The 13,262-nt window shown below is 42.2% G+C and overlaps 1 protein-coding gene across 4 annotated transcripts in view; it reads left to right on the top strand.

Moving 5' to 3' along the window:
* Positions 1–13,262, top strand: part of LOC133545263 (BMP/retinoic acid-inducible neural-specific protein 3-like) — a 1,164,151-nt gene that overhangs the window by 27,802 nt on the left and 1,123,087 nt on the right. For all 4 annotated transcript variants that reach the window (XM_061890672.1, XM_061890669.1, XM_061890671.1 and 1 more), the window contains exon 2: positions 5,378–5,788. In XM_061890672.1, coding sequence (XP_061746656.1) covers positions 5,445–5,788 — 344 coding nt within the window. In that variant the 5' untranslated portion in view covers positions 5,378–5,444. The remainder of the gene's footprint in view (positions 1–5,377; positions 5,789–13,262) is intronic.

Raw genomic sequence — 13,262 nt, 5'->3', positions numbered from 1 at the left:
GCATAAGTGTTGTGTATATCAAAAATAGAAGTACACACTGGACATACAAGTACACACTGGACATAGAAGTACACTCTGGATATAGAAGTACACACTGGACATAGAAGTACAAACTGGACATAGGAGTACACACTGGACATAGAAGTACACACTGGACATAGCAGTACACACTGGACATAGTAGTACACACTGGACATAGTAGTACACACTGGACATAGGAGTACACACTGGACATAGAATTACACACTGGACATAGAAGTACACACTGGACATAGCAGTACACACTGGACATAGAAGTACACACTGGACATAGAAGTACACACTGGACATAGGAGTACACACTGGACGTAGGAGTACACACTGGACATAGGAGTACACACTTGACATAGAAGTACACACTGGACATAGGAGTACACACTGGACATAGCAGTACACACTGGACATAGGAGTACACACTGGACATAGAAGTACACACTGGACATAGCAGCAGACACTGGACATAGAAGTACACACTGGACATAGAAGTACACACTGGACATAGGAGTACACACTGGACATAGAAGTACAAACTGGCCATAGGAGTACACACTGGACATAGAAGTACAAACTGGACATAGGAGTACACACTGGACATAGAAGTACAAACTGGCCATAGGAGTACACACTGGACATAGAAGTACAAACTGGACATAGGAGTACACACTGGACATAGAAGTACACACTGGACATAGCAGTACACACTGGACATAGGAGTACACACTGGACATAGTAGTACACACTGGACATAGAAGTACACACTGGACATAGGAGTACACACTGGACATAGAAGTACACACTGGATATAGGAGTACACACTGGACATAGAAGTACACACTGGATGTAGAAGTACACACTGGACATAGAAGTACACACTGGACATAGGAGTACACACTGGACATAGGAGTACACACTGGACGTAGAAGTACACACTGGACATAGGAGTACACACTGGACATAGAAGTACACACTGGACGTAGAAGTACACACTGGACATAGCAGTACACACTAGACATAGGAGTACACACTGGACATAGCAGTACACACTAGACATAGGAGTACACACTGGACATAGAAGTACACACTGGATATAGGAGTACACACTGGACATAGAAGTACACACTGGATGTAGGAGTACACACTGGACATAGGAGTACACACTGGACGTAGAAGTACACACTGGATATAGGAGTACACACTGGACATAGAAGTACACACTGGATGTAGAAGTACACACTGGACATAGCAGTACACACTAGACATAGGAGTACACACTGGACATAGAAGTACACACTGGATATAGGAGTACACACTGGATATAGGAGTACACACTGGACATAGAAGTACACACTGGATGTAGAAGTACACACTGGACATAGAAGTACACACTGGACATAGAAGTACACACTGGACATAGGAGTACTCACTGGACATAGGAGTACACACTGGACGTAGAAGTACACACTGGATGTAGAAGTACACACTGGATATAGGAGTACACACTGGACATAGAAGTACACACTGGATGTAGAAGTACACACTGGACATAGAAGTACACACTGGACATAGAAGTACACACTGGACATAGAAGTACACACTGGACATAGGAGTACACACTGGACATAGGAGTACACACTGGACGTAGAAGTACACACTGGATGTAGAAGTACACACTGGATATAGGAGTACACACTGGACATAGAAGTACACACTGGATGTAGAAGTACACACTGGACATAGAAGTACACACTGGACATAGGAGTACACACTGGACATAGGAGTACACACTGGACATAGAAGTACACACTGGATGTAGAAGTACACACTGGACATAGAAGTACACACTGGACATAGAAGTACACACTGGACATAGGAGTACACACTGGACATAGAAGTGGACACTGGACACACAGTTGTGATGTTTGTGAGAGAAGTCCATGTATGGATGCTGTTGACCTACATTGTCAAGTCACGCTCCATTAAATGCTCTTAGAAAACAAGTACAACATCAATAAGCGTTGAGTGCATTTAGAAGTAGTAGAATCTATTAGTATTGATGTTTAGAAGTTGGAGAATGTTTTAGTATTGATGTTTAGAAGTAGTAGAATGTTTTAGTATTGATTGGAAACTATTTCTCACCTCCATCTTGCACTTTCAGACATGTAGGGAGGTTACAAAGGGTGATTAGTGATTGGGATTGTGGGACATCTTTCTTCTACATACTTACACTTACACTTAGACTTAGACTTACATGTAGGTTCCTAGGACCCTCCATGCTTGGTGGTTTACAAACTTGTCAAGGCATAGGTAGGTTCTTAGGACCCTCCATGCTTGGTGGTTTACAAACTTGTCAAGGCATAGGTAGGTTTTTAGGACCCTCCATGCTGGATGGTTTACAAACTTGTCAAGGCATTCAAAGGTTCTTAGGACCCTCCATGCTTGGTGGTTTACAAACTTGTCAAGGCATAGGTAGGTTCTTAGGACCCTCCATGCTTGGTGGTTTACAAACTTGTCAAGGCATAGGTAGGTTCTTAGGACCCTCCATGCTTGGTGGTTTACAAACTTGTCAAGGCATAGGTAGGTTTTTAGGACCCTCCATGCTGGATGGTTTACAAACTTGTCAAGGCATTCAAAGGTTCTTAGGACCCTCCATGCTTGGTGGTTTACAAACTTGTCAAGGCATAGGTAGGTTCTTAGGACCCTCCATGCTTGGTGGTTTACAAACTTGTCAAAGCATAGGTAGGTTTTTAGGACCCTCCATGCTTGGTGGTTTACAAACTTGTCAAGGCATTCAAAGGTTCTTAGGACCCTCCATGCTTGGTGGTTTACAAACTTGTCAAGGCATAGGTAGGTTCTTAGGACCCTCCATGTTTGGTGGTTTACAAACTTGTCAAGGCATAGGTAGGTTCTTAGGACCCTCCATGCTGGATGGTTTACAAACTTGTCAATTCATTCAAAGGTTCTTAGGACCCTTCATGCTTGGTGGTTTACAAACTTGTCAAGGCATTCAAAGGTACTTAGGACCCTCCATGCTTGGTGGTTTACAAACTTGTCAAGGCATAGGTAGGTTCTTAGGACCCTCCATGCTTGGTGGTTTACAAACTTGTCAAGGCATAGGTAGGTTCTTAGGACCCTCCATGCTTGGTGGTTTACAAACTTGTCAAAGCATAGGTAGGTTTTTAGGACCCTCCATGCTTGGTGGTTTACAAACTTGTCAAGGCATTCAAAGGTTCTTAGGACCCTCCATGCTTGGTGGTTTACAAACTTGTCAAGGCATAGGTAGGTTCTTAGGACCCTCCATGTTTGGTGGTTTACAAACTTGTCAAGGCATAGGTAGGTTCTTAGGACCCTCCATGCTGGATGGTTTACAAACTTGTCAATTCATTCAAAGGTTCTTAGGACCCTTCATGCTTGGTGGTTTACAAACTTGTCAAGGCATTCAAAGGTACTTAGGACCCTCCATGCTTGGTGGTTTACAAACTTGTCAAGGCATAGGTAGGTTCTTAGGACCCTCCATGCTTGGTGGTTTACAAACTTGTCAAGGCATAGGTAGGTTCTTAGGACCCTCCATGCTGGATCGTTTACAAACTTGTCAATTCATTCAAAGGTTCTTAGGACCCTTCATGCTTGGTGGTTTACAAACTTGTCAAGGCATTCAAAGGTACTTAGGACCCTCCATGCTGGATGGTTTACAAACTTGTCAATTCATTCAAAGGTTCTTAGGACCCTTCATGCTTGGTGGTTTACAAACTTGTCAAGGCATTCAAAGGTACTTAGGACCCTCCATGCTTGGTGGTTTACAAACTTGTCAAAGCATTGGTAGGTTGTTAGGACCCTCCATGCTTGGTGGTTTACAAACTTGTCAAGGCATAGGTAGGTTTTTAGGACCCTCCATGCTTGGTGGTTTACAAACTTGTCAAGGCATAGGTAGGTTCTTAGGACCCTCCATGCTGGATGGTTTACAAACTTGTCAAGGCATTCAAAGGTTCTTAGGACCCTCCATGCTTGGTGGTTTACAAACTTGTCAATGCATAGGTAGGTTCTTAGGACCCTCCATGCTTGGTGGTTTACAAACTTGTCAAGGCATAGGTAGGTTTTTAGGACCCTCCATGCTTGGTGGTTTACAAACTTGTCAAGGCATAGGTAGGTTTTTAGGACCCTCCATGCTTGGTGGTTTACAAACTTGTCAAGGCATAGGTAGGTTCTTAGGACCCTCCATGCTGGATGGTTTACAAACTTGTCAAGGCATTCAAAGGTTCTTAGGACCCTCCATGCTTGGTGGTTTACAAACTTGTCAAGGCATAGGTAGGTTCTTAGGACCCTCCATGCTTGGTGGTTTACAAACTTGTCAAGGCATAGGTAGGTTCTTAGGACCCTCCATGCTTGGTGGTTTACAAACTTGTCAAGGCATAGGTAGGTTCTTAGGACCCTCCATGCTGGATGGTTTACAAACTTGTCAATTCATTCAAAGGTTCTTAGGACCCTTCATGCTTGGTGGTTTACAAACTTGTCAAGGCATTCAAAGGTTCCTAGGACCCTCCATGCTTGGTGGTTTACAAACTTGTCAAGGCATTCAAAGGTTCCTAGGACCCTTCATGCTTGGTGGTTTACAAACTTGTCACGGCATAGGTAGGTTCTTAGGACCCTCCATGCTGGGTGGTTTACAAACTTGTCAATTCATTCAAAGGTTCTTAGGACCCTTCATGCTTGGTGGTTTACAAACTTGTCAAGGCATTCAAAGGTACTTAGGACCCTCCATGCTGGATGGTTTACAAACTTGTCAATTCATTCAAAGGTTCTTAGGACCCTTCATGCTTGGTGGTTTACAAACTTGTCAAGGCATTCAAAGGTACTTAGGACCCTCCATGCTTGGTGGTTTACAAACTTGTCAAAGCATTGGTAGGTTGTTAGGACCCTCCATGCTTGGTGGTTTACAAACTTGTCAAGGCATAGGTAGGTTCTTAGGACCCTCCTTGCTTGGTGGTTTACAAACTTGTCAATTCATTCAAAGGTTCTTAGGACCCTCCATGCTTGGTGGTTTACAAACTTGTCAAGGCATTCAAAGGTTCTTAGGACCCTCCATGCTTGGTGGTTTACAAACTTGTCAACAAGGCATTCAAAGGTTCCTAGGACCCTCCATGCTTGGTGGTTTACAAACTTGTCAACAAGGCATTCAAAGGTTCCTAGGACCCTCCATGCTTGGTGGTTTACAAACTTGTCAACAAGGCATTCACTCACACAAAACCTCTGCATGGCCAACTGTAAGACCTCAACAAAAACAAAATAAAGTACATCAAAATATTCAAATGCTTAATGAAGCTGTTGTCTGTATTTGTTTCAGGCCAGTGGGAGGCAACTGCCAGAAGAAATGCGGGTCCTAGGTGCCTTAGTCTGTCACCAGCAGGACCATGGCGATTCATTGGCCACTGAGAAAAGAAGGATGCTTGCAAGGCTCCGTCTCCACTGCTAGATGCTCCGCATCCTCCTTCAAGCTTCTATGGTTGCCGTGGATCTTCTTTTGGCTGCTCTGGCCCATCCGAGCTGAACAAGTGGTCAGCGGCGGACATGCGGGCTCGTCCTCGTCCTCGTCCTCGTCTCCCTCCAGCTCGTCAGCGGGGTTCGGCAGCAGGCCCAGCGGGGGTCAGCTGGACTGGCTGCTGTCAGAAAAAGGACCTTTCCAGCGATGCTCCGAGTACACCGAGTTCACCGAGAGGTTCCAGCAGGGATTTTCTACCAGATACAAGATTTACAGGTGAGCAGGGGGCGGGGCTTTCTGTGCTGACGAGGGTGAAGGATTCTTTACCGACCACTTTATAGAAAGACATGAAAAGCTCTCTTGTCGGTGTTTGAAGCCACATCAAGTAGTTCTCCCCGAGCGACTCGCCTTCATGAATGATTTACCTTGCGCACATTACGGATAATAAAGCTCTCAATAATACAACAGCATGCATCTTTCATTGGTCACGGACCGACCTTCTTAAGGTAACGATACTTCAAAGTCATGCAGAAGCGGTCTCCGCAGACTAAAGAATGAAATACATTGTGGTGTCCTCATAATAGTATTCATAGTCCGACTAATATGACAGCTTGCCTTTTTGGCCACAAACCGACGGAAGGAAAGACTTCACAGACACGTGACAGGGACGTTTCCAGGCTTCTAGTAGTCAGACTCCACAAGCCCTGGCAAAGATGATGAATCAGCACATTCCCTTGCTTCATGTTGTCCAAAACAGCAACTAACAGACAAGACGCACAAGTTGTCTTCATTTCAAAGGCGACTAAAGAAACAAGAAAACAAAAGGTCATAGTCGGTAATAGCTTCATTTTGAGATCAAGCAGAGTGAAAGTATGGAATGAGTCAAAAGTGAGGAGGAAGCAGCACCAGCTTACACTTCTCTTCTTCCATCTGCCCGCAACTTTCCCTGATCGCTCTTGTCAGATCAGCTTTGCAGGGTTGTCTTCTTTTTCCACCTCACACATAATAATAATAATAATAATTAAAGCTGCAAGCAGCGATGCACGGGACCGACTTTTGCTGGTGTTTCCTGCCTTTGCCCATTCAACATATCTTTACCTGCACATTACCTACCTTCCCTGCATCCTGGGGTCACACTGGTGCTTCTTTCTGTCACCCGTACCCGCTGGTGCTTCCTGCCATCACCCAGTCAACATATCTTTACCTGCACATTACCTACCTTGTCTGTATCCTGGAGTCAAACTGGTGCCTCCTTTTTTCACCCAGTCAACATATATTTACCCGCACAGTACCTACCTTCTCTGCATTGTGTGGTCACGCTGGTGCTTCCTGCTTTTAAGCGGCCATCTTGAGCGCAGCAGCATCAGCATAGCTATTCTTTGAAGGCTTGTAAAATCAAAACCGGAGCAGATATTCAAACTCTTTTCGCAACTTTTAATCAGAAGGGTTCATTCTCTCTCCTGTGCGAGTTTGAAGCCGACACAACAAATGCGCTCAGAGGAGATAATGTTTGAAAAAAGATGACCGTTTTTTTTACAAATCTTTTGTTTTGAAGGGGGAATTGCAAACTTACTGTTGATTTTTGCTGGGGGTTGTCAAGATATGAAATGTAGGTCTAATTGAGACCTACATGGAGGTTTTGGTTTAATGTCTCTACGAGATTCCTACCGGAAGTTACAAGCAGTTGTGTCTGTGTTTTCTTCCTAGGAGCAGTTTTGTCTGTGTATTATTCCTAGGGGGCGCTAGAGGGCAATTTTAAATTTTGGGGTTTAGTATTTTTATTATATCGCAATTTTTGCAAGTCCTGATGTGTGTGTCAAATTTGGTGAGTTTTGAAGCATGTTAAGGGGGTCAAATTACAGCTCAAAGAGGTGGCGGTATAATAATAATAAAACCTTAATTTACAATTAGTTGTAAAATGTTGGACGGTTGTTTTTACAATACGCAGGCAAACGACAACTTTAAAACATACCGGCTTAGCTACGGCACCTGGCAGCCATCTTGGTATAGACCATCACAGCCGCTCCCTCACGAATGTTGGTGCGTGCGCACCAGCAGCAGACGGTACGGAAAAAAAACGAAAAAAAAAAAACGTCTCCCTCACTGTGTCTGCGCACAGTGGCCATCTTTGAAATGGTTTTCAGCGCAGCGGTTCTTTGAAGGCTTGAAAAATCAAAACCGTAGCAGTAATTAAAACTCTTTAATCAACTTTTAATCAGAAGGGTTCAATCTCTCTCCTGTGGCAGTTTGAAGCCGACACGACAAACGCGCTCAGCGGAGATAATGTTAGAATAAAGGTGACCGTTTTTTTTACAAAACTTTTGTTTTAGAAGGGGAATTGCAAACTTCCTGTTGATTTTTGCTGTGGGTTGTCAATATATGAAATGTAGGTCTAAGTGAGACCTACATAGAGGTTTTTGTTTTATGTCTCTACGACATTCATACTGGAAGTTACAAGCAGTTTTGCCTGTTTTTTCTTCCTAGGAGCAGTTTTGTCTGTGTTTTCTTCTTAGAGCGCAATTTTGAGTTTTGGGGTTAGGGTTTTTGATTAGATCACAATTTTCACCAGTCCTGATGTTTGGTGAGTTTTGAAGCATGTTAAGGGGGTCAAATTACATCTCAAAGAGGCAAAGGTGAGTGTTTTTACAAAACTTTTATTTTGAAGGGGGAATTGCAACTTCCTGTTGATTTTTACTGAAGGATGTAGGTGTATGAAATCTAGGTCTAAGTGAGACCTACATAGAGGTTTTTGTCTCATGTCACTACAACATTCCTACTGGAAGTTACAGGCAGTTTTTTCTGTGTTTTCTTCCTAGGGGGCGCTAGAGCGCAATTTTTAGTTTTGGAGTTAGGTTTTTTGATTAAATGGTAATGTTCGCCAGACCTGATGTGTGTGTGAAATTTGGTGAGTTTTGAAGCATGTTAAGTGGGTCAAAAAACAGCTCAAAGCTGCGGAATAATAACAAAGAAAGAATAAAACGCTAGAAATTCAATAGGGTCCTCTGTCCCAAAGGGACATTCGGTCCCTAATAATATAAAATACAGGAAATATAAAAGCAGTACATGGTAAAATACATAATAATACAGGACAATTACAAGACGGGACATTACAAGACACAGAACACGAATCACAGGTTAAAAGCAGATCTGAAGAGGTGTGTTTTTAGAAGGTTTTTGAAGGTGGGAAGGTCTGGGCAGTCACGGATGGGTTTGGGAAGACAGTTCCAGAGGGTGGGAGCAGCGATGGAGAAGGCTCTATCCCCCCAGGCCCAGAGCTTGGTTCTGAGTGGTGGGGAGAGGAGGTTGGCATCAGGCTGCGTGAAGGGGTATGGAGGTGAAGCAGGTTGGTGAGGCAGTTGGGGTTGTGGAGGGCTTTGTGGGTGAGGAGGAGGATTTTAAAGTGGATCCGGTGGGGAACGGGGAGCCAGTGGAGTTTCTGGAGGACTGGGGTGATGTGCTGACGGGAGCGGGTGTGGGGGAGCAGACTTTTGAATGTATTGGAGTTTATTGAGAATTTTGCAAGATGAGCCATAGAGGATGCTGTTGCAGTAATCAAGTCTGGAGGGAATGAAGGCATGGATCAGGGTTTCAGCGGCAGAGAAGGAGAGGGATGGACGGAGACGGGCAATATTTTTGAGGTGGAAGAAAACACTTCTTGGGATGTAGTTGACATGGTGTTGAAAAGAGAGATTATTGTCCAGAATGACTCCGAGGTTGCGGATCTGAGAGGATGGGAACAGAGTGGAGTTGTCCACAGAGAGGTGGAAGTTGTGAGGGATTTGGGGCCGATGATGAGCATGTCAGATTTGTCACAGTGGAGTTGGAGAGTATCTATGATCATGTTTAGTTCACTTCACACGTTGGAAAGTATCTAGGATCATGTTTAGTTCACTTCCCAAGTTGGAGAGTATCTAGGATCATGTATAGTTCACTTCACAAGTTGGAGAGTATCTAGGATCATGTTTAGTTCACTTCACACGTTGGAGAGTATCTAGGATCATGTTTAGTTAATTTCCCAAGTTGGAGAGTATCTAGGATCATGTTTAGTTCACTTCACAAGTTGGAGAGTATCTAGGATCATGTTTAGTTCACTTCACACGTTGGAAAGTATCTATGATCATGTTTAGTTCACTTCACACGTTGGAAAGTATCTAGGATCATGTTTAGTTCACTTCCCAAGTTGGAGAGTATCTAGGATCATGTATAGTTCACTTCACAAGTTGGAGAGTATCTAGGATCATGTTTAGTTCACTTCACAAGTTGGAGAGTATCTAGGATCATGTTTAGTTCACTTCCCAAGTTGGAGAGTATTTAGGATCATGTTTAGTTCACTTCACACGTTGGAAAGTATATAGGATCATGTTTAGTTCACTTCCCACGTTGGAAAGTATCTAGGATCATGTTTAGTTCACTTCCCAAGTTGGAGAGTATCTAGGATCATGTTTAGTTCACTTCACAAGTTGGAGAGTATCTAGGATCATGTTTAGTTCACTTCCCAAGTTGGAGAGTATCTAGGATCATGTTTAGTTCACTTCACACGTTGGAAAGTATATAGGATCATGTTTAGTTCACTTCACAAGTTGGAGAGTATCCAGGATCATGTTTAGTTCACTTCACAAGTTGGAAAGTATCTAGGATCATGTTTAGTTCACTTCCCACGTTGGAAAGTATCTAGGATCATGTTTAGTTCACTTCCCAAGTTGGAGAGTATCTAGGATCATGTTTAGTTCACTTCACACGTTGGAGAGTATCTAGGATCATGTTTAGTTCACTTCACACGTTGGAGAGTATCTAGGATCATGTTTAGTTCACTTCACAAGTTGGAGAGTATCTAGGATCATGTTTAGTTCACTTCCCAAGTTGGAGAGTATCTAGGATCATGTTTAGTTCACTTCCCAAGTTGGAGAGTATCTAGGATCATGTTTAGTTCACTTCACACGTTGGAGAGTATCTAGGATCATGTTTAGTTCACTTCACAAGTTGGAGAGTATCTAGGATCATGTTTAGTTCACTTCACAAGTTGGAGAGTATCTAGGATCATGTTTAGTTCACTTCACAAGTTGGAAAGTATCTAGGATCATGTTTAGTTCACTTCCCAAGTTGGAGAGTATCTAGGATCATGTTTAGTTCACTTCCCACGTTGGAAAGTATCTAGGATCATGTTTAGTTCACTTCCCAAGTTGGAGAGTATCTAGGATCATGTTTAGTTCACTTCCCAAGTTGGAGAGTATCTAGGATCATGTTTAGTTCACTTCACACGTTGGAAAGTATCTATGATCATGTTTAGTTCACTTCACAAGTTGGAGAGTATCTAGGATCATGTTTAGTTCACTTCACACGTTGGAAAGTATCTATGATCATGTTTAGTTCACTTCACACGTTGGAAAGTATCTAGGATCATGTTTAGTTCACTTCCCAAGTTGGAGAGTATCTAGGATCATGTTTAGTTCACTTCACACGTTGGAAAGTATCTAGGATCATGTTTAGTTCACTTCACAAGTTGGAGAGTATCTAGGATCATGTTTAGTTCACTTCACACGTTGGAAAGTATCTAGGATCATGTTTAGTTCACTTCACACGTTGGAAAGTATCTAGGATCATGTTTAGTTCACTTCCCAAGTTGGAGAGTATCTAGGATCATGTTTAGTTCACTTCACACGTTGGAAAGTATCTATGATCATGTTTAGTTCACTTCACACGTTGGAAAGTATCTAGGATCATGTTTAGTTCACTTCCCAAGTTGGAGAGTATCTAGGATCATGTATAGTTCACTTCACAAGTTGGAGAGTATCTAGGATCATGTTTAGTTCACTTCACACGTTGGAGAGTATCTAGGATCATGTTTAGTTAATTTCCCAAGTTGGAGAGTATCTAGGATCATGTTTAGTTCACTTCACACGTTGGAAAGTATCTAGGATCATGTTTAGTTCACTTCCCAAGTTGGAGAGTATCTAGGATCATGTTTAGTTCACTTCACACGTTGGAGAGTATCTAGGATCATGTTTAGTTCACTTCACAAGTTGGAAAGTATCTAGCATCATGTTTAGTTCACTTCTCAAGTTGGAGAGTATATAGGATCATGTTTAGTTCACTTCCCAAGTTGGAGAGTATCTATGATCATGTTTAGTTCACTTCACACATTGGAAAGTATCTAGGATCATGTTTAGTTCACTTCCCAAGTTGGAGAGTATCTAGGATCATGTTTAGTTCACTTCACACGTTGGAAAGTATCTATGATCATGTTTAGTTCACTTCACAAGTTGGAGAGTATCTAGGATCATGTTTAGTTCACTTCACACGTTGGAAAGTATCTATGATCATGTTTAGTTCACTTCACACGTTGGAAAGTATCTAGGATCATGTTTAGTTCACTTCCCAAGTTGGAGAGTATCTAGGATCATGTTTAGTTCACTTCACACGTTGGAAAGTATCTATGATCATGTTTAGTTCACTTCACAAGTTGGAGAGTATCTAGGATCATGTTTAGTTCACTTCACACGTTGGAAAGTATCTAGGATCATGTTTAGTTCACTTCCCAAGTTGGAGAGTATCTAGGATCATGTTTAGTTCACTTCACACGTTGGAAAGTATCTATGATCATGTTTAGTTCACTTCACACGTTGGAAAGTATCTAGGATCATGTTTAGTTCACTTCCCAAGTTGGAGAGTATCTAGGATCATGTATAGTTCACTTCACAAGTTGGAGAGTATCTAGGATCATGTTTAGTTCACTTCACAAGTTGGAGAGTATCTCGGATCATCACAGGAAGTTCATTTCCCAAGTTGGAGAGTATTTAGGATCATGTTTAGTTCACTTCACACGTTGGAAAGTATCTAGGATCATGTTTAGTTCACTTCACACGTTGGAAAGTATATAGGATCATGTTTAGTTCACTTCACAAGTTGGAAAGTATCCAGGATCATGTTTAGTTAACTTCCCAAGTTGGAGAGTATATAGGATCATGTTTAGTTCACTTCCCACGTTGGAAAGTATCTAGGATCATGTTTAGTTCACTTCCCAAGTTGGAGAGTATCTAGGATCATGTTTAGTTCACTTCCCAAGTTGGAGAGTATCTAGGATCATGTTTAGTTCACTTCACACGTTGGAAAGTATCTATGATCATGTTTAGTTCACTTCACAAGTTGGAGAGTATCTAGGATCATGTTTAGTTCACTTCACACATTGGAAAGTATCTAGGATCATGTTTAGTTCACTTCCCAAGTTGGAGTGTATCTAGGATCATGTTTAGTTCACTTCCCAAGTTGGAGAGTATCTAGGATCATGTTTAGTTCACTTCCCAAGTTGGAGAGTATCTAGGATCATGTTTAGTTCACTTCACACGTTGGAAAGTATCTATGATCATGTTTAGTTCACTTCACACGTTGGAAAGTATCTAGGATCATGTTTAGTTCACTTCCCAAGTTGGAGAGTATCTAGGATCATGTTTAGTTCACTTCACACGTTGGAAAGTATCTATGATCATGTTTAGTTCACTTCACACGTTGGAAAGTATCTAGGATCATGTTTAGTTCACTTCCCAAGTTGGAGAGTATCTAGGATCATGTATAGTTCACTTCACAAGTTGGAGAGTATCTCGGATCATCACAGGAAGTTCATTTCCCAAGTTGGAGAGTATTTAGGATCATGTTTAGTTCACTTCACACGTTGGAAAGTATCTAGGATCATGTTTAGTTCACTTCACACGTTGGAAAGTATATAGGATCATGTTTAGTTCACTTCACAAGTTGG

This window comes from Nerophis ophidion, linkage group LG28, assembly GCF_033978795.1.
Source record: "Nerophis ophidion isolate RoL-2023_Sa linkage group LG28, RoL_Noph_v1.0, whole genome shotgun sequence".
Lineage (NCBI taxonomy): Eukaryota > Metazoa > Chordata > Actinopteri > Syngnathiformes > Syngnathidae > Nerophis > Nerophis ophidion.
The sequence above is the reverse complement of the archived record's forward strand: the minus strand, read 5'-3'. Positions and strand labels throughout refer to the sequence as shown.